A 26969-nucleotide genomic window follows, 5' to 3' on the forward strand; every position below is an offset into this window, starting at 1 on the left:
GAACACATCCAGGTGGGTTTGGAATGTCTCCAGAGAAGGAGACTCCACAACCTCTCTGGGCAGCCTGCTCCAGGGCTCTGGCACCCTCACAGTGACAAAGTTTTCCCTCCTGTTCCCGTGGCACCTCCTCTGCTCCAGCTTACCCCCATTGCCCCTTGTCCTGTCCTTAGATATCCCTGAGCAGAGCCTGGCTCTGTCCTCCTGACACTGCCCTGCACATCTTTATCAACAGCAACGAGGGCAGCCCTCAGACTCCTCTGTTCCCAGCTCCCTCAGCCTGGCCTCACAGGAGATGTTCCAGTGCCTGCAGCATCTTGGTGTCTCTGTGCTGGACTCTTTCAAGTAGTTACCTGAGGTCCTTCTTGAACTGAGGGACCCAGAACTGGACACAATATTGCAGATGTAGCCTCAGCAAAGTTATTGTCACAGAAATACTGAGAAATGGAATGAAACCTTCAGAGTTAATGAAAACATGCAATCTTTAGAGGAAAGATGAAAAATAGGGGCTGGATTTAAAAATAAAAAAAAAAAAACAAAAACAACAAAAACAAAACCACCAAGAGATTGTTCTCTTAGCTTTAAAGCCCTCCACTAACATGAACAAAAGCCTGGGGATAAAAACCTTTGTGGATTCCACCAGCTCTCATTGTGCTGCTTCACCTGCTGGGCTTGAATGAAAGCAAGAGAACACAAAATAATTTGGATTTGCCAGAAGGTATTTTATAAATCAAATTCTTTAAATCAATACTATCCCTAATGGATGGTTCATGCTGGCAGAATGGTGAACTTGGAAGGAAGCTGACTTTTCTTTTAAGAAAGTCCTTCTTTTAGGAAAGGATTATCCAGCTTCTGTGAGCCTGGAAACTCTTGAGATAGTAAAAACTATTCAAGTTGCAACTGGAGTTGTTTCCATTTGCAGGTACAGATAGACACAGCTCCTGGAGAGCTGCTCTGGGAGCTTTCAGTGCACAGCCATGCCTGCCTTCCAGGCAACACCAAGGCAGCTGGGGTTACCTATAAAACCAGTTACAAAGGACAACACAGACCCACCAAAATCAACCCTGCAAGTTCACTTCAGAAGAAAAATTACATTTATCTTTCTCTGCATACTCTGACAAACCAGTTTGCAGGAAGAGACCCAATACTGAAAAACATTCTGTAGGTCTCATCTTCCAGAAGGGAACTTAATCAACAGCTGCTTCAGCTTCCCTTCTTCCTGCTTGGTTTCCTACAAGCACACTTTCCTCACCACAGGCTCTCAAGTAACTGACACCAATTCCAAAGACACATCACAGCATCACTAAACCATATCCCCAAGCACCAGGCCCACAGGCTACTTGAACTCCTCCAGGGATGGTGACTCCAGCACTGCCCTGGGCAGCCTGTTCCAGTGGTCGAGATCCCTTTCAGTGAAGAAATACCCAGCCTTAACCTCCCCTGGTGCAGTTTGAAACCATGTCCTCTAGTCCTGTTGCTTGCCACTAAGGAGAAGAGGCTGCCCCCTCCTTGCTCCAACCTCCCTTCAGGTAGCTGTAGAGAGTGATAAGGTCTCCCCTCATCCTCCTCATCATGGCCAGACAAAACTGATTAAGAAGATACAGTGCAGCCACACCAGCTTCATCTGAGGGTGTGGGAGGAACCCACACCGGTGCCAGCACATTGATGCAATGTGGTCCCTGCAGAGGTTCACATGCTTGGAGGTGTCAGCTGCCTTTGGAGATACACATCACAGAGCAGGCTGGCAACCTAAAGAACAACGCTCCAGGTGGTGGTGTGCGGACTGCAACACGGCAAGGCATCTTGAGAGACACGCTGGGCTATCTGCCCTGTGGATTCCAAAGTCCTAAAAACCTCAATGACACACACCATCGTGGGTTAATTAGAATTCATTTGTGCCCCATGGCCTCAAGAGTCACTCTCAGAGCACTTGAAATTCCTCAATATCTTCAAGACCTCCTTTTGCCATCATTTTGGCTGTGCATGACAATTTAAAGCAGTGAATCTGGAAAATTTCTAATTCCAGAGCTTCTCCATCCACACAAACCATTTTTAAACACCATTATTTCTTGTGTTAGTGTGTGCCAGTGTATGTGCACCTGATGGAATGATCCATCTAGTCTGTGCCTTTACCACTGGCCACAGCTGCACCTGGGCCACTTTTTGTACTCTCACAAAGAATTAAAGGACAAACTCAAAGCAGACATAGCTGTTAAATACCACCACAGAGAAACTCCCATCCCAAACATTTGAAAAATCTACACAAGAACATCACTGGTTTTTTTCTTTTAAATTACAGGTTCTGCATTGCCTTTTACTTTGCCTTCCTGCTAGCTTCACCTGAACAACAATTACCTGCCTTCCCCTGTTACTGAGCACTTCAATCACCACAGAAACATGGAATGGTTTGGGTTGGAAAGGACCTTAAAGATCAGCCAGTTCCAACCCCTCTGCAGTAAGCAGGGACATCTTCAGCTTGACCAGGCAGCTCAAAGACCTGCCCAACCTTCAATGCTTCCATGTGGAGGGCATCCACAATCTCTCCGGGCAACCTGTGCCAGTGTCTCACCACCCTCACTCTGAAGAGCTTCTTCCTAATCTCCAGCTTAAATCTGCCCTCCACAAACTTCAAACCATTGCCTCTCATCCTGTCACTACAAGCCCTTGTAAAAAGTCCCTCTCCAGCTTCCTGGAAGCCCTCTTTAGGTACTAAAAGGCTACAATAAAGTCTCCCTGGAGCCTTCTTTTCTCCAGGCTGAACAATCCCAACACTCTCAGCCTGGCCTCATGGCAGATAGCTTCCAATCCTCCCATCATTGTTGTAGCCTCCCCTGGCCCTTCTCCAGCAGTTCCTCATCTCCCATATGCTGAGAACTCCAGCGAAGCAGCCCACAGTCCAGAGACAGGGCCATGCAGCTGCTGGTGCATCTGCTGGAGCTCCAAGGCAAACCAGCAGCACAGGAAGCCCCAAACCGGGAGCACAGTTCATTCTATCATCTCCAAGACAACACCACTGAGCAGATGGACACGAAGCACTTCACACCCTTGTGAGGCCCCAGGAGAGGTTTAAAAGACCTCCTGCAACAAAAGAGTGAGAGCTGTCTCCCTGCTCTGGCAGCACTAGAGGCCACTCCATGGTTTCAGCAAGAGTGTGAAAATTGATACAGAGCCACTGCAGAAGTGGCTGAGAAGCCAGCTCGATGTTGGAAACCGTAACTCAGCAACTATTGCCTCACTGGAGGCTGCTCTGTATTGTGTAGGCACTGTCATACTCCCTGCAGCACGATCTTTTTTCATCCCCTGCAGAGAATCAGCAGCACAGCCCACAGCCAAAGAATCTCTCTCTCCATGGAAGTACCACTGTGTGACAACACACACACAAGCCTAGGTGCCCACAGCTTTCTCCTGCTGACCAGAGCTGCTGCCTTCTTTCTCCCAAAGCAATGAAATTAGAGGAATTCATAAAAAGTAGAGATCTGCTTCAAACCTCAATACCCAATCCCTGCATGAGCTCCACTTCCAAACTCTGTCATTAGCACTTCGAGTCAAGTGAAGCACCAGACTCCATAAAGACTCTTGAAATGTTCGGAGAGTTCAAGAAGCTGTATCTAGGCCTGGGCCACCATGCAGGAACGTGAAGAAAGCCATGCCACAAATCAGACCCGAGATGGGGATCAATGTGCACGTTCAACAGCCCCATACTGCTCCCAAAACAAAAGGAAGAGGCAATATTGTGCCATCAAGCGCTTGACACAAGTTATCTGATCAGCTATCTCCGAGGGGGACAGGCCCCAGAAGGCACTGATGTCACAACACTGACTGCTTTTAGTCCTAGGAACAAGTGACAAGACAAGAGGAAATGGCCTCAAGCTGCAGCAGGGCAGGTTTAGGTTGGACATTAGAAGAAACTTGACTGAAAGGGTTCTCAAACCTGGAACAGGCTGCCCAGGAAGGTGGCTGAATCCCCATCCCGGAAGGTGTTTAAAAGCTGCAGAGATGCAGTGCTGAGGGCCATGGCTTAGCACCAGATTTGGCAGAAGGGTTAGATTGGATGATCTTAAAAGTTCTTTTCCAACCAAAAGGATTCTGATTCTACAATTCTAGTCAGTCACTGTTTGCTGGGGACTGCTACAAAGCAGACGTTCACACAGCACCTTGGGCATGCATCACTTGTCCCATCCTCAAGCTTCATCTGCAGAAAGATCATCTGCAACCCACCAACTCTTCTCCCAGCTGCCAGCATGCTGAAATGAAAGCCAATGCATTTACTGCTGAAGCTTCTTCTCTTCTGTCATGATGCAGGAAATCTTATCTTATCTGCTGCATGTTGAAGGCTCCCAAGAATGTTCTCCTGGTGCTGCACTGGGCAGACCGGTATCTGGCATCCAAATTCCCTCCAGGCACTTCTCCTGAGGGAGGGGTTGGGTTCCACACAGCTCCCCCCAACAAACCGAGCCATGAAGACCTCTGCACAGAACTGGATGCACTTCAGGCTGGGATTCAGAAGAGTTCTGCCAATCAAGATGCTCAGCATGCTGTGTGCTCTACTAAACTCAGAAGAGCCAGGTGGTGAACAACTGTGCACACATGGATTCAGGCTGGGCTTGGCAGCTCCACAGAGCTAGGGCATGGCTGCCCCGGGCCTGAGATGTGCTGCAGGGCAAGCTCTGCACTTTGGAGGAGATAAGTAACAACCAGGAATCTGGACAAAGGAGGGGGGAAAAAAGGCTATAAAGAACAATCCCAACAGTTACCTGATGTCTTTCAGAGGCACTTAACACCAGCATAAAGCTGAAGTGTCCTTATCTACTCTTCCTTCTGACCAAGTGCTTCTAAAACCTTGCTGGACATTGAAGGGCAGAGATCTAATCACTATCAACTTCTTGATTAGAAAGATCGAGTGAAAGCAATAAATTATCCTAAATATATATATTTCTGGACATGATTCTGTACTGTGACTTGCAGGACAGCATGGCAGCAAATGGTGCAATGAATAGAATGCTAGAATGGTTCAGGTCAGAAGGGACCTCAGAGATTGTCTACTCTAACCTCCCTGCCAGCCAATGAAGGTTGCTCAAGGCCTCAGCCAGTCTGGCCTTGAACACCCCCAGGCAGGAGGCAGCCACAGCCTCCCTGGGCAACCTGTTCCAGAGTCTCACCACCCTCATACTGAAGAACTTCTTCCTCAGCTCCAGTCTAACCCTGCTCTCCCTCAGCTTCAAACCATTCCCCTTTGTCCTGTCTCCAGACAGCCTCACGAGAAGTCCCCCTGCAGCCTTCCTGCAGGATCCCTTCAGGCACTGGAAGTCAGCTCTAAGGTCCTCCTGGAGCCTTCTCTTCTCCAGGCTGAACTCCCCCAGCTCCCTCAGCCTGTCTTCATAGCAGAGGTGCTCCAGCCCTTGGATCATCTTTGTGGCCTCCTCTGGACTCACTCCAGCAGCTCTTTCTTATGCTAGGGACACCAGAACTGGATGCAGTATTGGAGGTGCGGTCTCAGCAGAGCAGAATCAAGGGGCAGAACATTGTTTGCTGATTCTATGCAGCACCCACCATGCCCTCACTCAGCTACCACAGCTTCACAGCTATCTATACATTTACTCTCATCTATCTGTACACACACCTCCACACGCTCCAGCAAGCCTTCCAAACATTCTGAGCAATTCTCCAAAGACAAAGGAGAGGACTGATGCTGAGGTTCTGACATTTCATGTCTAAGCTGTAGCAAGCTGAGCTGCTCTGCAGCAGTAAACACAGAAGGGAAAGCTGCTTTCAGTGTCACCTGAAAACAACCTCTCATTTGTAGGTTATTTCTAAGTGTTCTGTTCATACACAAGAGGAAAAAAAAATAATTCATAGTTTGGAGATCTCTGTTAACCCAGATTTCCAAATTGGATGGTTTACAGTCAAAAAAAAAAAAAAAAAAAAAAAGGAGAGAGAACTAGAGATTCTTTGGACAGAATGAACTTCAGCAAGCCTTTGTTCAATGGTTAACAACAACCCTCATTCTTTTCACCAAAGAATCAGAGTCCAACCCTCATGTCCATCTTAAGCCTCCCCTGGCACAACTTGAAGCTGTTTCCTCTTGTCCTCACTTGATCCATGGCAGAAGAGACCAACCCCCACCTGGCTCCAAACTCCTTTCGGGTTGTTGCAGAGAGCAACGTGGTCTCCTCTCAGGCACCTCTCCTTCACACTAAACACCCCCAGCTCCCTCAGCTGCTCCTCACCAGCCCTGTTCTCCAGACCCTTCACCAGCTTCACTGCCCTGCTCTGAACCCACTCCAGGTCCTCAATGTCCTTCTTGTAGCGAGGAGCCTAGAACTGAACCCAAGATTCATGGTGTGGCTTCACCAGTGTCCAGTACAGGAGGACAATCCCTGTCCCAGTCCTGCTGGCCACAAAATTTCTGATCCAAGCTGGGATGATGGTGGCCTTCTTGGCCACCTGTGCACACTGCTGGCTCATACTGAGCCTCTGTCAATCAACACCTCCAGGTCCTCTCCCACTGGGCAGTTTCCAGCCACTCTGCCCCAAGCCTGCAACATTCACAGGGTTGTGACCCAAGCAGAGGACCTGGCACTTGGCCTTGTTGGAACTCTTCCCGCTCATCCAGCCAGGGCAGATCCCTCTGCAGAGCCTACCAAGTTAAATCTGTCCAACATCTGAAGAACTTAGGAGTGTGAACTCATCAAATAAAGATGAAACTACAGATTTTGAAGTTCTGAGACTGCTGATGTATGAAAGATGGGGGGGGGGGGGGGGCACAAGGCTTGTTCATGAATGAAGAGCAGAATCCATGCATCAGTGAATTTGAGGAACACCAGGGAATTATTCAGCCCACTCTTGTTTGGGGAGAAAGTGAAACAATTCCACACAGTTGTCAGCTGTTCTGGACATTCCTCCAACTGCAGAGGAAACAACTTGAGTCAGTGTTGCCACACATGGTGCTGCCTCTGACTGCATGTCCCTGCTCCTTCCCTTGCACCAAGGCTCCTCAGATCCCACAGGAAAGCCAGGGAGAGCCAAATCAGCAGGAAACTACTGCTCCAAGAAGGAAAGGGCTTTCTGCAGGGTCAGAGGAGTGCAAATGTCAGCACAAGAGGAGAAGATAGGCAGCTAGAAGTGATTACAGTGCAAACAACCCTGCTTATATTTAACACCAAAAATGCCTTGGAACTGTGGCTGCAGACGTTAAAACACCCAGAAAAAGAAGAATTTCTGTTTAAATTAACATTAGCAATAAAAACTGCAGCTCCATCAACCACTGTGCCTCTCTCAGCACAAAGTGCAGCAGTGTCACATAAGGCAGAACAAAAAGAATTGCCTTCCTATTTTCCAGGAAACATTAAAACAGAAAAAAACGTAACTTGAACAACCTTAACTTGAGGAGTGTCAAAAACCTTATGTAAGCTGTGTTGTTACATTGAGAAATAAGCTTAAGATGTGTTCCTCAATTTAATCAATTTCAGCCTCCTTCTGTGCTAATCAGATCCTTTGCCACATTCAGCATAACATGAAAATTTGACCTCCTCGCCCCCAAACTGGTTTCAAGACAACCAGCTCTGGAGCATCCTCAGCACAGGAAGGACATGGACCTGGTGGAGCAGGGCCAGAGGAGAACCCTGAAAATGATCAGGGGGCTGGAGCACCTCAGCTACAAGGACAGACTAAGGGAGCTGGGGTTGGTCAGCCTGGAGAAGAGAAGGCTCCAGGGAGACCTTACAGCAGCCTTCCAAAACATGAAGGAGATCTACAAGAAGGCTTCAGAAGGACTGTCTGCAAAGGCCTGCAGTGATAGGACATGGGGCAATGGTTTGAAGAGAGAGAAGAGTGGAGTTAGGCTGGATGTAAGGAACAGCTTCTGCACTGTAAGGCAGATGGGACACTGCAACAGGTTGCCCAGGGAGGTAGCTGAGGCTCCATCCCTGGAGACATTCAAGGTGAGGCTGGACAGGACTCTGAGCAAACTGCTCTAGTGGAGGATGTCCCTGCTGAGTGCAGGGGGGGTGGACTGGATGACCTTTGGAAGTCCCTTCCAACCCAACCCATTCTGATTCTCTTTCCTCTACTTCCATATGAACACAACAGTATTAAGACTATAGGAAAAAAAGCTTTAAACTCTATTAGTCATAATAGTCTTTCCTACCTAGCCAACCAATCATGAGTAATAACTTCTCCCCTAATCCTCTCAAATCATCTCTCCCCAAAAGCTCGTGAACGTGAATTAGCCATGGAAGGCACAGCAGATTATTTCACTCACAGTCTAGTCTACCAAAAGGTGGTTGGTGAAGAATTTTAACCAAGTTTAAGACTGAAAACATCCCTCTGAGCCTCAGCTTCAGCAGCCATAGCACCCCATGAAAAAGCAAAATACCAAGGTAACCTTAGCTTCAACCACTGGGCACTCCTGGGTGAAGCCTTTCTCCTTTAGAACAGCCTAAAACCCAGTACAGATTCTAGAGGGAAGCCAAATACATTCTGTGCAGGAAAAGCTTAAGCATTTTAGCAAATCACAGGTACTACATTTAACTTCTGGCCTTCATTTATGGTAGGCTGCAAAAGAAATCATAGAATCAGGCAGTACTGCAGGTGAGGTCTGACCAGAGCAGAGCAAAGTGGCAGCATCACCTCAGTGATACAGATCTTAAGTGACAAAGATACATCTGAAGATATTCAGAAGAGAATCAGCCTCCTTTTTTGGAACACAAAGCACGAAACACCACAGGCCAGGACAAACACCGGCCCCTCCACTACCAGACTATGCTATTAAGCCCAGAGTACTTTTTGTGTTAACCCTTTCTCATCCTGATAGAAATCACTTACTTGCTAGCATCCCACCCTCACACCTACATCGATTTTTAAGCCAACCAAGAACCACCAGGTAAGAGAGCACTAAACCTCCCCTGTTCCAGGGCTGATCCTCCTGCTGAAGTCTCAAGCTTTTCTCTCTCAGCCTCGGAACAGGACCCTGTAGCTGTTCTCTCTTCCTTGTTATCTTTTTCCCCCCTTGGGATAGAGTTGACCCCTTGCCCTGAAAGTGGGCAACAGGCTGTGTTTCAGATGTATGAAATATGCAGTTTTACCAGTCAGAGCAGCCTCCAGCTAGGTTTGCTACGGAAAAAATAATAGCAATTAAAAAAAAAAAATCACTGGTAGAAGCAAAAGCCGCCTTCTCTCCACGTATCATCTGGCAGCAAAGAGTGGGAGAAACAGTAACATTTTCTGCTAATAAAGAGCTCTCTCCATGACTCTCACTGCAGCACAATGATGATGGGGCAGGCAGAGAAGGGACTGCTGCAAATTTTGGCTCCTTCACGCTTCCAGCAAGGAGGTGAGAAAAGAATTTGCCCTCTGCCTTAAGATAAAAAGCAGGCTCCAGAAATCTCTTTAATTATAATTACTGTGGGAGTGTGGTCAGGAAGATAATAAATCAGATGGCTGTATCACAGGTGTACAAAGCAAGGGGAAGCAGGAGGGAAACGGGAGCTAGGTTGCTGTTACAGGAGTGAAAAATTCTCAGGGTCTAGAAGGGAGGAGGGCAGGGAAGGCGAGGTAACAACCACAGATTAACGTCCAACCAGAAAGAACACAAAATATTTGGCTACAAATTCCTTTACAATACACCTAGGATGCAAGCACACAAATACACAATTCCCCAACTAACTCTTCAATCCAGAACTGCATGTTTGTAACAAAACCCTTGGTCTCTGGCAGGCTGCCTGCCTGGATTCCACGGGGCGCTTATTTACACCGCAGCAACTTGCTAATGACATAATCAGAACAAACTGAGGAGAGATTCACATCTAACCAAGCACAAACTCTTCCCAGTCACCCTGTGAGGATTTCTGTGCAGAACACTCAACAGCAATTGGAGAGGTCTAGGTTCAGTTCCTGGTTCTAAGACTCATGTGTGCATGAACACACCAAGCATGTGCTTGTATCTGCAGCTCCTCCTGCAGAACTGAGTGTTTCCCTCAGCTCCAGCCCTCTGATCATCTTTCTCACCTCCTCTGGAAGAAGTCCTGGCATATCACATGGCCAAGAAAACAAAACTGTTTTGGGGTCACTCAATGCTGGGGACAAGTTCCTACAAAAGAGTGCAGGCTCACCAGCACCTTCCTCACTGGAGGGGCCTCCCCATTGGTACAATCTGTCTTTTCAAACCTACTTCTCACTAAAGATAGCATCAGAAAATTGAGGTTCATAGCAAGCACAAAACATACTCTTCCACAATCTGGACAAAGAAGAATTGATTTCTGGTGAGCTAAGACAAATTAATGAGGACTTTGAACTATTATTCTGCCTTAGATCTTACACAGGCAATTACAGGCCATGAAATAAGCTGCTATGACTTTTTGCAGAATGAAAGTACCAATGGTGCTCTACACTACAAGACATGAAAAAGTTAATTGGTCATAAAAGTCAGAAAGCATTTTCAAAATGAACTGCCACAGAAAATTACTGTAGTGCTCGAGAGCCCCGATCAGAACTTGTCCATGCTGTGTGCAGAGTCAGGCTCTGCCTCTCATCTGAATAGATGCAATCTCAGCAACCAGACACAATAAACACAAGATGAAGGGAATGGCAAGCATAGCAACAACACACAGAATTAATTCCAGAGGCTAGGAATCACAGCAGGAAAATTATTTCATTATTTTAACTTGTTAATTATTCACGCAGCAGAGATATGGGAAACGGCAGGAGAAAGTTAATAAAAAGAGCGAGCACCTGAGGTGGAGAGGATGAGAAAGGTGAAGACAAGTTAGGAAGCCCAGTGGATGAAGAAGGGGGCTCCACAATAAAAGGGCCAACCTGAGGCATTCCTTCTGTCTCCCCACTGCTTGCTCCTCCTGGTCTAGCACTGTGCTGCATAGCTTCCCCCTTACTGACAGTGAAACTGTGCTGTGAGTCAGCTAGGGCTGAAAAATAACCTGAGCAAAAAGAAAAAGAAGTTGACACAAGGAAAATGCAGAAGCAGAAACGAGCAGCTGCAAAGGAAAAATAGGTCAGGCCAACACTCCTCCTAGCAAAAAGGTGCAACTGTGGGATTACAGACCTGCGTCTGTCCTCAGACCACACAAACGCACCTCACCAACCAGGTCTGGTACTGCTACACACACAGCTACACTTGCTTGGGTGACACCAGGTGATGACTGAAAAGAGAAGTACACAGCAAAATGGGACCAAAGCACTGGGGGGATGCTGGGGATGCCAGTTTTCAGAGGCAGCACACACCTGAGGAATCCACCAGTGCAGGGTACTCCCAGGTGCTCTCACTGACTGTTTCCCCACTGCACCCTGTGTCACTCAAGTCCAGGACTCCATGTGCATGATCTTACTCTTTGTGATGTGTTTCTGTCAATTAACTTTGGGGGAGAAGTGTAATGCAGGGCACAATCTAGAAGTGCTTGCAGCCATGTCTGTAAAGTGGTTTTCATTACAAACCCTTAATCAGACTAAAATGTGCACACTAAAGTACAGGTTTTGAAACTTTTTATTACTGTTAAGAGAAGTGAAAAAAAAAAAGTAGATGAGGCAAAGAATCCCAAAATTGTCCTTTGAAAGTTCAGCTTTAATTTACAAACCATTATTTTGCAACATTTGGAATAAGCACCCTCAAGGTAGGATCCAAGGTGCTACTTAACATCCACTTGATCTCACAGTGAACCCAAATGCAATCCCACCAGCAGGAAACGTCCCAGTCATTTCAGCAGTTACCCCTTCAAGTGCCCTTAAAAACAGCTTTTAACACCAGCATTTCAAAATTATTTCATGTTCCAAGACAATTATTAACTCCATCAATTGTATAAACCTGTACAATAGCAGCTTTTCACTTGGCTGGACTCGAACAATAAATATCACAAATTACCCCCAGGTAACAGATGTCACTTTGCTTATTCTTGTTGCTAACGCTTTGAAATTGAAGGAAAGAGACTATAGGGAAAGAATCCATACACGAAACTGCAAAGAGAACAGCAATAAGCTTTTCTCTCCATTTACTGAGGTTAGGAGCTGGTGTAAACCACCACAAGGAAGATCTCAATTCAGGAAGGAATTAGGAAGGAACTCTCTCATGACAAGCAGAGTTAAGCACTATTAAGAACTTCTGTGTTCTGAGACTGTGGAATTTCTATTATGTGAGGCTTTTATGGGTTTCAAATCTGAGTGGTAGAAGCTTTGCTTTTAAACCAGTTCCAACGAACTTCCCCAAGCCTATTCCATCCAAAGACACTGCAGGCAGCTCCCCAGTTTCCTGCTTGAGTTACATCTCTGCGGCTTTGGTGAACTGAATCAGCAAAGCACCAGAGATGGCACAAAGGAAATGACAATAACGAAAGCCCAATGTCAGGACTTTAACCTTCAAGAGAGTTATGTCAGCTCAATGCATCTTGTAAGAATGGATCTTAATTAAGCAAACAGATTAGACGCACATCCCCTAATAACTTTCTAAGTACAATTTATCCTTCCTGGGGCTGAGAGGAGCAGACCAGAACTCTCCAGGTCATTTCCAGCACCACTTCATTTAAGGTTTAAAAAAGCAACACACAGTTCTTGTAGTACCCATTTAGTGTAACTTTAGCAAAACATTAAAATTGAAACTTCACTTATTAAAAGAGAGAACTATTTGCCTGCTTAGCACTGCCACAGTTAAATGCTGTCTAATATAGCATGCAGTGTCTCATTTGAGTTTCTCGTGTAAAATACTTTCACCATCACAGAATGGTTCGGGTTGAAAAGGACTTTAAGAGAAGAAAAATCTGCCAGATGTGTATTAACTGCAAACCACTGGCTGCACCAAGCAGCTCCTTGAGTTTGGTAACACCCATCTCTAGCTTTGCTTCTTTTGTCTGCAGAAGACTTAAAGGAAGAAGAAAAAAAAGGTAAAGACAGAAAAACACTCTAATCTGCTGGCTGATATTAGCAAAGACTTCCTCCAAATTACCTTTTATTAAGGCATTAATTTCATTCAGTCCTTCACTCCAAGAAGGACACTGAGTGGCTGGAGCAAGGCGACAAAGCTGGTGGAGAGTCCAGAGCACAAGTCTTGTGAGGAGCAGCTGAGGGAACTGGGGTTTTACAGGCTGGAGAAAAGGAGGCTGAGGGGAGACCTTTTGGTTCTCTACAGCTCTGAGAGGAGGTTGGAGGCAAACAGGGGTTGGTCTCTACTCCCAAAGAACACTTAACAGGACAAGAAGAAATGGCCTCAAGTTGCACTACGGGAGGTTTAGGACATGAGGAACAATTTATTCACTGAAACAGTGGTTAAGCCCAGGGCCAGGCTGACCAGGGCAGTGGTGGAGCCCCCATCCTTGGAGGGATTTAAAAGTCATGTAAACGTGGTGCTGAGGAACATGGTTTAGTTGTGACCTGGCAGTGCTGGGTTGGACTTGATAATCTTGGAGGTCTTTTCCTACTTTAATGCTTCTGTGATTGAACTCAATGGCCACACACCACTTGGTCAAGCACACTCAAGAATTTTCACTTTTTTTTTTTTTTTAAGTATTCAAGCACCTCTCCCTGTGACTCATTCCAATACACCTGCAGCACATTGGTCAGAAAACAAGGAATCTATTGAGGAGCTTGAAAGTTGGAGAAAAAAAAAAATACATCAACCACATTTAAATGTCAATCCTGTATTGAATTTGATAAGCTTGTATACACTTCATGCGTCACCTGCTCCAGAGCCTGCACGGGGAAGGAATAAATACCACCTATTACCTTGACCACTCTGCCTGGTCCTTCTCCCAGAAGACCAAGAATGCTTCCAAGAAGACTCTTCTCTTATTTGCACAGGACAAAATGAGCTAAAGCAGGGTGGACTTCTCAGAAGCTTTCCACCTATGGAAAATTCACCATCACCAAGTACAGCTCGGATCGAGCAGGACAAACGGAAAATGTCCTATCCCAGTCGCTACGTGGAAAACTGATTTGTCATAAACCCGAAGTTTTTGTCAATTCTTAGTCATAGCCAGGGAAGAAAGGGTTGCAAACATATGTTCATCTTCACTTGCTGGCTAATACTAATTTCCATATGCATTAAAATTCCTGGTAATTAACACTGTATTTTGTTGATTCTTCCTTCCCAAACATACACATCTAATGCACACACACTGAGCCTCACTGCTACCAAACCAGAGACAAAGCCAGAAGAGACTCACAGCTCTGCATGTTCTACATATGAGGCAAAGCAAGTCATGAATCATACAATGGGTTGGAAGGGACCTTAAAGATCATCTAGTCCATAGGCAGGAACACCTCCCACTAGACCAAGTTGCTCAAGGCACCATCCAAGCTGCCTTTGAACATCTCCAAGGCTGGAGCTTCCACAAGTTCCCTGGGCAACCTGTTCCAGTGTCTCATCACCCTCATGGGGAAGAATTTCCTCTTAATGTTTCATCTGTATCAAGCGCCTTCCAGTTTGAAGCCACTCCCCCTCATCCTGTCACTCCATGCCTTTGTCAAAAGCTCCTCTCCAGCTTTCCTGTAGCCACCTTCAAACACTGGAAGGCTGCTCTAAGGTCTTCCCAGAGCCTTCTCTTCTCCAGAGTGAACAAGCCCAAATTTCTCAGCCTGTTTCCACGAAAAAGCCAAATAACTTTGTAAGATACCCAAAGAAATGTGCACAGCAAAAAGTGACCATTACACACATAAAGAGCAAAGACAACGTCTTCCGAGGACAGCATACTTCAGAGCACTCAGGTATCTCAATCTTGTTACTATAGGAAATCCCTGGAAGCCAAAACGGGCTGAATCCCCACCAGAACACATCCTTCCCACCACAATTCCAAATTTTCTCCAAGCCAGAAAATAATTTCATCTCTGTTTGCTGGGAAACCACTATGAGCCATGTTCAGAAATTTAGGGCAGCCTTCAGAAGAAAAACCTCCCTTTTGTCCCAATAGTTCTAATGAACTTTTTTTTTTGGGTAGCATTTCCACCACGACCAGATGAAACAAAATACAGAGTAGCTCATCTTGTGACTGATGTAATGTGGGCAGGGAACAATACCGTGGAAATGGGAAAGCCAAGGATCTTTGTCTCTTTCTAGAGGAATTGCCAAGTCTTAATAGTTGGAGGGAGAACCAGCTTAGCATCCCAAATAAAACACTGCAATGCATGTTCATTATTTCAGTAAAGTCACTGCAGCTTTTGGCAACCCTATAGGAAACTTAGACCCTTCGAAGAAAGCCCAAGCTGGAAAACAGCCCTAGTTTCAAGATCACAGAAGAAATAATTCACCGGCTCTGGAAATAAACTCCAAGGTGTTCACTCGCATTACAACCGATGCTAAAAAGATAACCTCGATGATAACTAGCCATAAAGCCATAAAATGTGGCATTTTCTCGTCACCGCCACTGGTACCTGCTAGCAGACAAGGAATGCTCGGCCGGGGAAGCAGCCAGGCCGCTCGCCCCCCAGGGTTGCTCTGCCACCAGCCCACCCCCGCCGCACCGGCCCGTTACCACCAGCTCCCCACTGACACCGAAAGCAGAGCCTGGGGCACAGCAGCGGCACGGCGAGGGCTGACCGGAGTCACCTGCCCGGGGAGGGGACCGCGGGGGACACCGAGCCCGGCGCAGACCCCTCCGGCGGGCCCGGTGACGGTTCCTACCTGCGAGAGCTGCCGGGGGTTGGGGCAGCCGAAGAGCGCGGAGCTGGAGCTGAAGCTGATGGCCCCTCTGCGGCTGAGGACGTGCTGCGGCACCGGCCTGTCCAGCGGCAGCACCGGCAGCTGGTAACATACTTCCATTGAAGAAGCCTCCGTGCGCCGACCCGCCGCAGGGCAGCGGCCTCACCCGCCGCCGCACCTGCCCGCGCAGTGCTCGCCGCAGCGGGGCGGCGAGGGGAAACCCGCGGCAAAACCCCCGCGGGGCCCGGCGCCTCCTCACCGCCCCCACACCCCCCGGGGGGTCGGGCCGGGCCGCGCCGGGCCCCGGGCCTTTGTCCTCCGCCGCCAAAGCCTGGCGGGAACCGCCGCCGGGAGCGAGGGGGAGGCGGAGAAGCGGGACGCCTCTGTCAGCGCCCGAGGCGGCGAGTCCCGGCCCGGAGCTCGGGGCTGCCGCCGCTTCCTCAGCCTCGCTGTTGCCGGCGGGAGCCGCTGTCAGCCCCGCTGCCCGGCGCCGCGCATGGAGGCGAGGCCGGCCTGGGGGGGCCGCTTTGGGTGAGACACACGCTGCGCTCGCCCCTATTGTCCGGCACGGCCGGGAGAAGGAGGAGGAGGAGGAGGAGGAGAAGGAGGGGAAGGAGAAGTAGGAGGCGGAGGAGGAGGAGGAGGCGCTGCTGCGGCACAGCCCCGCTCCGCCGAGGGGGAAGGGGCCGGGCCCTAGGAGAGGGGACCCGGGGAGGGGGAGGAGGAGAAGGGAGGAGAGGAGAAGTAGGAGGACGGAGAGGAGGAGGAGTGAGGGGAGGACAGGAGGAGGAGGGAGGAAGCCTTCGCCCCGCCCGTCCCCACTGGGAACAGCCCTGAGCACACTGGCCCAGGAGGAGAGCACGAGCCCGACGGACTGTACGTGGGTCGCGCGCCTGGCGACACGCAGCGCGTCATCACGTCACGACCCACTCTCCCCGTCCGCCCGCGCGCGGCAGGGTGGCTCGGCGGCGCCGGCGGCCCTCGCGCATGCGCCCTGCTGTTCGCGCCCTCGGGGCGGCCGCGGGCGCAGAGGCCGCGAGTGGAGCCGGGGGCGAGGCTGGCGGGCGGAGTGCGGCACCCCACGCCACGCCCCACCACGCCACGCCCCGCCACGCCCCACTACCGGGGCCTTTCCCATCCCACCTGGCAGTCCTGGGTTGACAGTTGGACTCGACGACCGTGAAGGTCTTTTTCAACCTCTAGAATCCTGTGACTCCATTCTACGATTCCTTCCTGCTTTGCTTTTCCCCTTTCCTCCCCTTTCCTGTTCACTTTCCCAGTCCCATTCCCTTTCCTCTCACTTCTCATCTCTCTCCCTCCTTTCCTGACCAGTGCTGCTCCAGCAAGGCCTGAGGTTAGGGCTGGAGCCCTGGGCAGTAAGACACCTGTGGAGCAGCATCACTCAGTGCCCCCATTTTCCCTCAGCCCTTTTGCTCTCCCATGGGACGTGCCCTGCAGACTGGGGGAGCCTCACTGAAGGGGCTGGGGGTCTCCCCAAGGCAGGGTCCAGCTTCTCTAGCTGCTTGGGCAGGGGAAAGGGCAGCAGTTATGGCCTGGCTTTGGCTGCCCCACTTGTGGACCTGCTAAAAAACCAAACCTGGAAAGTCACTTTTGTTTTAAGTGCGTTCTCTCTGAAAGGTGTGCATGGAGGAGTTCGTATTTGCATTTGAATCCTCACTGTTCAATTTTTTTAGAGTGTGGAGGGGAGAGGTTTTTTTACAAGATGAAGAGGTAAAACCATGTAATTTTTGTTAAGGTGAAAAAATTGAAGATTTCTGGCAAACCACACAATTGCAGGAACTGGATTTAAGGAAGAAATAGAATAATTTGTGAGGTGATCTGTTCCATAGCTGTGTACATTGCATTAGCTGGGATGCTTAGAACTAAACTGTTTTTTAGGACTAAGCCTCCCTTTGTCTCTCCCTTAAGCTGCTTTTTGTTCCATCCTTTCATCTCTTCTATTTCCCCATTAAAAAAAAAAAAAAAAAAAAAAAAACCAAAAAAAAACTACCAACACTAAATATAGCCTGATAGGTAAGGGAACATTTCTGTTCTTTGAATAACTTCTGAAGTGCCTGTACCTACTTAAAAATCAGAGTTTGCAAAGTGATTCATATGATTTCATTTTGCATAATGCATTGTTCTTCTAAGTCCTAGCTTATGGCAGAAAGGTTTCAATTTCATGTGATAATGGTTATTTATAGGCAGTAAAACAGCTTTTGTGTCCAGCACTGGAGCCCTTAACACAGGAAGGACATAGATCTGATGGAGCATTTCCAGAAGAGGGCCACGAAAATGATCAGGAGGTTGGACCACCTCTGCTATGAGGACAGGCTGAGATCTGGGATTGTTCAGTCTGGAGAAGAGAAGGCTCCATGGAGACCTTGGAGGAGACCTTAGAGCAGCCTTCCAGTACATGGAGGGGACTACAAGAAGGCTGGAGAGGGACTGTTTGCAAAGGCCTGCAGGGACAGGACAAGGGGCAATGGTTTGAAATGAGAGCAGAACAGATTTAGATTGGATGTTAGGAACAAATTCTGCATGTGACAATGCTGGAACGCTACAGCAGGTTGCCCAGGGAGAGAGCTGAGGCCACATCCCTGGAGATCTTCAAGGTCAGGCTCAATAAGGCTCTGAGCAACCCCCCTGACTGCACAGGGATTGGACTAGATGGCCTTTGGAGGTCCTTTCCAACCCAAACCATTCTAGGATTTGGAACAAATAGGTGATTTGCATGGAGGATTTTTATCACTGAACAGTAGTTGTAGAAGAAGTTTTCTGTTTGTGGACTGCTGGCCATTTTGCTCCAAAAGCTAACAGATACACTTTGCTCTTTTGCAGATCTGCAGTCCCCCATTGTCTCAGGAATAGCCACAAGGACACGTGAGAGAGGACACTGTATCAACTGCCTTGCCTTCAGAGCTTTCTTCAGCTGTTTTTCTCCCATTCCTTGGTATAAAACTGTCTGAAGCATTCACAGGATGATTTTATAATGAACACATGCAACAACTCCAAAGATAATGAGCACATTATTAATTCAGAGTAAAATAACATCTCAGCCTTTCTTTTGTCTTCATAATTAAGGTATGTCAGGGTTTTTTCCACATTCTTTTCTAATTTACTCATACTTGGCCTTCTGACACTAATTCAACTCTGCATTTAAGTTGCTGATAGAACTCCACCAGCTTCACTGGACTCAGAATTTCCCTCCCTAGTTCACCTTTCAGAATTAAATTTGCTCCTTTCCTATTACTAACAAATTAATGTTCTACACTCAGGTAGAAGAGATTTTAGCTTTTCTTCTTACCTGAGGAAACTGCATGGTGTAAAGGCAGGGTTATTTCTATAGAAAGGAGAAAGGTGTCATTTGTGATGTCCTCAGTAACTGCTTTGTAAGACATTGCTGTTGACATGTGGCATTTCTTTGTCACATACTTGGATACATCCTTTTGTTCTATCCAGAGTTATTGGCTGAGTCAATGCCATGTATTTCCATAGGATTTCCACTTGAGGTCCAGTTGGACAGCAACAGTTGATGCTGTCCCCATTTGGTGTGTCAGAGAATCATAGAATGGTTTGAGTTAGAAGAGACCTCCAACAGTCATCCAGTCCAACCCCCTTGCAGTCAGCAGGGACATCCTCCACTAGAGCAGGTTGCTCAGAGCCTTGTCCAGCCTCACCTTGAATATCTCCAGGGATGGAGCCTCAGCTACCTCTCTGGGCGACCTGCTGCAGTGTTCTGCTACGCTCATGGTAAATTTAATCAGCCAGCAGTGAAAATTCAGTGCATGAATCAGTCCGAAATCTGGAATGATGGTATTTGGTCCATCCTGCCTCTGAGAATGATTCCAAATCGTTTTTGCATCCATGTTGTTGTAGCTTTGTCTACTCCATGGCTCAGGTTTCTCTTTCCTAACTTGAGAGGCTCAACCTAAGAGAGCAGTTGCCTGGGGCTAGTTTCATAGTCAATAATCAAGGGAAAGACAGCAGGCCACTGGAATTACTCTTTGAAGTTACCTTTCTCTTCACTGCAAAGAAGGACCACAGCACAGCCTTTCTCCTAAAACTGGTACTTTGGTCCAACTAGATGGAGTGGGATTCATGGTTTTGTTTATGGTGGTGTCAGGGTGGACCATGTAGAAGGACTGTCAGCAGGGACAAGCTGTGTCATATGGACCATATTCCCATGAGCTCCAGGCTTTGTCTCTCTGCTGCAGAGGCAGATGAAGTCGGGTTTGACTTGCTTGGGCAGACTGCTTCTTTGGTTCTCCTTCCATTCCTGCTGTTTTGAATATTATATTGAAAAAGATTTAGAATATCCTCAATATTCAATTTCACTAAACTAACCTTGGCTAATGGGCACATACCAATTCTGTGCCAAACCCCAGCAAGCTGGAGCAGACAAGTTAAACAATGATCCCAGAGGACTCCAGCCTTGCTTTGCTTCCAGCCCTGAGAATGCCTCTCTATGCTTCATTGCAGGCTGGACTTTTACTGACAACTTAAAGCCTCCAGAAACAAGGAGTGAGTGGAAACAGGATAACAAAACTCAGGTCTGAACACAGCTGCAGACTGTGGAAGGTTTCACACCAGCTCGAAGACATCTTTTTGTGCCTGCACTGAAGAGATTATTGAGAATAACAGCAGGAAGTGGTGAGGTTCGAATTTTTTTCACACTGTTATTCTTCCTTAAATGCATTTCTAGAAAACTTGCTGGAGTACACAAAACCTAAATGGTCTCAGCCACTAAAGTTCTGGTTTTCTCAGGGATTTAGAGTTTTCTAGGAAAAAAAAAAAATCCTCGTGTTCCAGTAGTGCTAAAATGACTAAGGGCGTTGGTGTCAGCATGAGCCTGTGCAGAAAGCATCTCTTTGTGTCATTTTTACATGCATAATAACAGCTGATGCGCTGAATATTTTTAATATCAGAGTGGGAGGATATGAGAACCCCAGGTGCAGTTTCAGAGGTGCAGCTCTCAAGTTTAATGGTGTTTTTAGAAGCTGAAAATTCACAGCTTTTTGTCTCAGGAATGGAAGGGGGTTTGGACCCCTATGAGCAGACGGAATGAACACGTTGCATGGTCACCAGCTGAATCACTTCTCAGCTTACACTACCTGGTAGCCTCCATGATAAGCTGGAGAGCATCAATTAGCCCTTCTGTCTTTAGAAAATCATAGAATGCTAGAATGGTCTATGTTGGAAGGGACCTTAGAAATCAGCTGCTCCAACCTCCCTGTCATGGACAGGGGCACCTCTCAAATGGGCTCAGCTGTTCAAGGCCTCATCCAGTCTTGAACACTCCCAGGCAGGAGGCAGCCACAGCCTCCCTGGGCAGCCTGTTCCAGAGTGCCACCACACTCATACTGAAGAACTTCTTCCTCAGCTCCAGTCTAACCCTGCTCTCCCTCAGCTTCAAACCATTCCCTCTTGTCTTGTCTCTAGACACCCTCATCAAAAGTCCCTCTGAAGCCTTCCTGTCGGATCCTTTCAGCTATTGAAAGGCAGCTGTAAGTACCCCTGGAGTCTTCCCCAGGCTGAACAACTCCAGCTTCCTCATCTTGTCCTCACAGCAAAGGTGCTCCAGCCCTTGCACCATCTTTGTGGCCTCCTCTGGGCTCTCTCTAGCAGCTCTGTGTCCTTCTTATGCTGGGGACACCAAACCTGGATGCAGTATTGGAGGTGGGGTCTCAGCAGGACAGAGTAAAGGGGTAGAATCCCCTCTTTTGTTTGAGTTTGTAATTTTATTTTGTGTTTTCTATCTTACACCAATACCTCCTTAAAACTGCACATCCCTTCTACATTTCTTTACATGAAGATGGAATTTTCAGCATGGTCTTGACAAGGGCTTTTAAAAGCAATTTGGACTTACATTTTTAAAAGAATTAAATAGACAGGAGCTGAGGATTAGATTTGGATTTGGGAGTTGTATTTAGGTTCGACAGATTCTTGGTGTCCCATCTGATTCTTGACTGGCCTGTTGACATATGGTAAAGGTGTCTTGAAATACTCAGAGACTGTCAAATCTTGTTAGAGGTGAAATAATGAGCTAGAGTTCCTGCTTACCAACCAGGCTGAAGCAACACTGTCTTCTTAGTCTCACTGGGTTGGCAGAGCCCTGGAACAGGCTGCCCAGAGAAGTGTGGAGTCTCCTTCACTTGAGACACTCAAAACCTACCTGGATGCATTCCTGTGTGACCTGTCCTGGGTGATCCTGCTTTGGCAGGGGGTTGGACGTGATGATCATTCAAGCCCTCTTCCAACCTGTAGCATTCTGTGATTCTGTGTCAGCAACTAAATCACAGAATCACAGAGCCCGAGGTTGGAAGGGACCTCAAGGATCATCTGATCCAACCTTTCTAAGTGATGGTGTAAGTGAAATGAGATGAGCCAGGACCTAAAGGACCCCAGCAACTAAAGGACAGCAGTTTGTTGTTTAAAGCTCAAAAATGAGACATTTCTTATTAAGACTAGAATAGAACTCTCCAGACAAAGAAGCTTTTAATGTATCTCCGGTTACATTAAAGGTGAGTGTGCTGCCTTGCAGAAGCTTGTTTGTCTGAAAATGTAGAATAGTTGCTTTTTTTCTGTATGCTAAAAGCACTGGAGAATTTCTAGCAACAAAATGGGCACCTTAACAACAGTCTCCCATTGGTGGATGAAGCCAATCAGAAATGGGAACCAGAGTAACTTGCAGCATTTGCAATATCTGATAGTTTGGATGACTCCAGGACCCTCTCAACCTCTCTCTTAGACTTCCTTCCCTCCTGCACTTTGGCTTTTTTCCTATGCAGTTTTATTTTTGTTGAGGTGCCATTTTGTGCAATTATTCCCTCACAAAAAGAGTTAAGTTGAAATAAATATTAACTATGGTTAGAATTAACAATTGCACCCAGAGGATCACATCAGTAGTTAAAATGCATGCTAATTAGTATGCAAATGAAATGACTCCCTATATTCCACACAGTTCTTTTTTCTTCCTCTTCAAAAGGCACTCCAATATGCTTCAGTTTCTCCACTACATTTTGTAGAATCAGAAAATCATAGGCTGGTTTAGGTTAGAAGGGACATTGAGGATTATCCAGTTCCAACCACCCAGCCATGGGCAGGGACACCTTCCACTACAGCAGGTTGTATTAGGTCCCACCCTGGCCTTGAATACCTCCAGGGAGGGAACATCCACAATCTCCCTGGGCAACCTGTTCCAGTGTCTCACCACCATCACTGTAAAAAATGTCTTCCTAATATCCAGGCTGAATCTACCTTCCTCAAGCTTCAATCCACTGTATCTCATCCTATCACTACAAGCCCTTGTGAGAAGTCCCTCCCCAGCTCCTTCAGGTACTGGAAGGCTGCTCTCAGGTCCCCCTGGAGCCTTCCAGTCTCCAGCCTGGAGCTGGAGCCCCAGCTCTCTCAGCCTGAAGCAAGCCTTTGAGCTTGCATCAGACATTAACCAGGCATCTCATTTTTTTAGCTAATGGTGGGACTGCTCTTCCATCAAGGCCTAGCACAGTAGAAGATTGGGCTAGATGGGGATGGGGAGGGGAGGGGAGTTCAACTAGATGACTTTTAAAGGTTCCTTCCAACCTTTCTATGACTTTATGATTCTTAGGTCATCCCATTTAGATAAATAAGGAGTGAGAGGATTGTTTGCCACAACTCATGTTGATAGGAGTGAGAGGATGAAATGTTTGCAGCACTCATGTTTTTCCACCCTCTAGCATCCTCTTTGTGAAGGAAGCTTGTGTCAGGGTTAGCATTAGCCTGACATCTCCTGGAAAGCCTGGAGAAACCTCTCTCATTCTGCCAGTCTCCCCAGTAACTACCTCAGCAAAGGCAGCCAGGAACTTTCATTCCTTTCAAGAAATTGCCTCTGCTGAGGTTTACTCTTTGCTAGACTTTTTTGTTTTTAACAACAGCAAGAAGGTGGCTGGAATCCTGTCTGCTGCATCCAATTAAAACTGGGAGGAATGCTGCCAATATGTCAACAAAAAGGCACCACAGTGATGGAGGGTTAGTTTACAGAAATTCCTGAATTCCTTTGACTTGACCCAATGAAAGAAAATGATTCTTGCAAGACAAGTGCATACTAGAAGGATTAGCTCTGATAAACTGACTTTATGTTCAGATGAAAGCCAGAAGAACATTTTTTGATCAATTCCTTAAAAGCAGCTTTGCATTTAATTCCTGGTGAGTCTCCCATTTATAAGCTGGAGGGGTGGGTAATGCACTAAAACACAGAGGCTGAGCCTCTTAATGGTGAGGAGGGCACTGGAAATGTGGGGTGAAAATACATCTGTGGGGTTAAAATACATCCATGAATTTAAAATACATCTGTGGGGTTAGAACAGATCTGTGGGGTTAAAATCGATCTGTGGGGTTAAAATACCTCTGTGAGTTTAAAATACATCTGTGCTGAGCTAGATCCTGCTGTGCAGAGGGGCTGTGCCCCTTCATCTCACTCCTTCCGGCTGCTTGCTCCCACCAGCATCAATGCTCAGCTCTAGGTTAAGCCAAGAGAGTTTAGGGAGTTAAAGTGGTAGAAAATGAACCTTATGCCCCCCCAGAACAAAAGCCCTGGGACCAGCCAAACAGCACAGCTGGGACAAGGTGTAGGTATGTAGGGGAGTGTCCCTTTTGGAGTCAGCCCACGTTGTCTGTACAATGAAAGCTCACCTACATGGTGTCAGTCAGGATTAAATCAGGTGCCACATCATCCAAAAAGCAGCTCATCTTAGACAATCTGCTTTGAAAACCTCCCAGGGAGGTGTTCTTTGGAATATGTGTGTGACAGTGAAATGTAGAAGCAGAGAAACATTTTGGTTGGAAGAGAGCTTGAAGATTATCAAGTCCAACCATTATCTAACTACAAGTCCGACGCTAAACCATGCCCAGCAGCACCACATCTCTACCTCTTTCTGACACCTCCAGGGATGGGGATTCAACCACCTCCCTGGGTAGCCTGTGCCAGTAGTTGAGAACCCTTTCAGGGAAGAAGTTTCTTCTAATGTCCGACCTAAACCTGCCCTGCTGCAGCTTGAAGCCATTTCCTCTCAATCCCCTTCAAGGGAGTTGTAGAGAGCAGCGAGGGAATCCTCAGCCTCCTTTTCTCCAGACTAAACAACCCCAGGTCCCTCAGCTGCTCCTCACCAGTTCTGTTCTCCAGACCCTTCCCCAGCTTTGTTGCCCTTCTCTGGACCTCCTCCAGCTCCTCAATGTCCTAGTAATGGGTGGCCCAAAACTGCACCCAGGGTTTGAGGTGTGGCCTCACTAGTGCCAAATAGAAGGGGACAATCACTTCCCTGCTTGTCATACTATCCCTGACCCAAGCCAGGATGCTGTTGGTCTGAGCACACTGCTAGCTCCTATGTAACAGATATGTGGTGTAAGTAGCACAGATATGGGATACAGAACATGGCTATGGAATATGGAATGTACCTGTCACATGTTTATGACACAAAACAGGCATGGCAGAATTTGCACCAAAAATATGGACTCCTTAGCCCAAAATATCAGTGGCACAAAGTCTATACTTGATTTCCTGCAGGTTCTTACATGCTTTGCTGAGTGGGGATTGTGGAGAAGAGCTTCTGGCCATATGTCAGAGCATCAATTCAATCTACATAGATCAATACCATGTCAGCACTTCTCTAGATTAAATTACACAGCTAGAAGTTTGCAGACTACTTTTTGCCAGCAGAAGCATAAGAAAATAAGCAACTGCTCGAATCTTTAATCTCACCTTGGGCCCTGAGTATTATAATTATTTGCTAAGCAATTTCATTCTAAAATGTTTAAAATCTGTAGAGAAGGCTGAGGGAAGACCTCGTTGCTCTACAACTCCCTCAAAGGAGGCTGCAGTGAGGTGGGGGTTGGCCTCTTCTTCGTAGTCTTAGATCATAGGTCATAGAAGGAGAGGAAATAGCCTGAAATTGTGCCAGGGGAGGGTTAGGTTGGAGATTAGGAAAAATTTCTTTGCTGCAAGAGTGGTCAGGAATTGGCACAGGCTGCCCAGGGAGGTGGTGGAGTCCCCATCCCTGGAGGGCTTCAAGAAACATGTGGCCATGGCACTTAGGGACATGGTTTGATGGTCATAGTGGTGGTGGGTTGATGCTTGGACTGGATGATCTTACAGGATTTTTCCAACCCAAACAATTCTCTGATTCTCTGATAAATGCACTCCTTTGGAAATTGCACCAACCCAGCGAGACAGTGGATTTTATAGAACAGCTAAAAACGGGGAAAACCATGACATCTGCTCAGTGGCATGCAGGAGGTTTTATTTGTACACTCAAGTCGTGATTACACCACAGAAATAGAAAAAAAAAATTTTTGCAGTGCCTCTAGTTTGTCTACAAAGACAAAAAGAGTGTAGAGCTTCCAGCACAAGATCCTGATACTGCAGAGTGCAAAGGTTGAGAGCCAAGAGGCTTAAACAGCTTAATTTGGGAGAAAATTGGTTGTATTAGTGCTGATCCTGGATCATCTGTGGGAAAACTGCACATCCTTGCATCCGTAGCTGAAACAATCAATTCCCAGCTCATGGGAGAATTGGCTTTATAATTTGTTAAAGGCAGAGGCAATACCAATGCAGTGCAGATCAATACCATTTGCTTTGCAAATGACTGCTTGATTGCGAGGTATGGGAAGCAACCTGCAGTATGCAGCTGTGCTCCCAGACAGCAGAGCAATTCAGGATCACAGAATCCCAGACTGATTTGGGTGGGAAGGGAGCTTTCAAGTCATCTACTGCACCCCTTCTGCACTAAGCAGGGCCATCTCCAACTAGAGCAGCTTGCTCAGAGCCCCAACCAACCTGACCTGCAGTGGGTCTGGGGATGAGGCTTCTACCACCTCTCTGGGCATCCTGAGACAGGGTCTCGGCACCCTCAGTGTCAAACATTTTTTCCTTCTCTCCAGTCTGAATCTCCCTCTTTCAGTTTCAAACCATCACCCCTTGTCCTGTCACACCAGGCCCTGCTCAAAAGTCTGTCCCCAGCTTTCTGATTGGCCTCTTTAAGAACTGAAAAGCCACAATGAGGTCCTCACCAGTGCCAAGAACAGGGGCACAATCACTTCCCCGCACCTGCTGGCCACACTATTGCTGATCCAGGCCAGGATCCCTTGCTCAGGAGTTGTTATCCCAGCTGCCCAGTTGCACCTGGATCCCACAGCTGGATCCCACACCCGTGACCGCTCTGTGGCTTTGGCACCTCGTTGCCGTTCCACTAAACTTTTTTGTTTCTCAATCATAAGCAAATTAAAGCAGGCAGCTGCAGAATCATCAATAGGTTAAATTCATTAGCTGTTCTCTGTGTGAAATAAACAGGAAAATGAAGCTCTC

At 47.3% G+C, this 26969-nt stretch overlaps 1 protein-coding gene across 1 annotated transcript in view; it reads right to left on the reverse strand.

Moving 5' to 3' along the window:
* PDE7A (phosphodiesterase 7A) overlaps window positions 1-15748 on the reverse strand; it is a 52643-nt gene extending 36895 nt beyond the window's left edge. The window contains exon 1 of the mRNA XM_054394783.1: window positions 15611-15748. Coding sequence (XP_054250758.1) covers window positions 15611-15748 — 138 coding nt within the window. The remainder of the gene's footprint in view (window positions 1-15610) is intronic.
* Window positions 15749-26969: the final 11221 nt, after the last annotated feature.

Source organism: Indicator indicator, chromosome 31 (assembly GCF_027791375.1).
Source record: "Indicator indicator isolate 239-I01 chromosome 31, UM_Iind_1.1, whole genome shotgun sequence".
In the NCBI taxonomy this organism is placed as follows: domain Eukaryota; kingdom Metazoa; phylum Chordata; class Aves; order Piciformes; family Indicatoridae; genus Indicator; species Indicator indicator.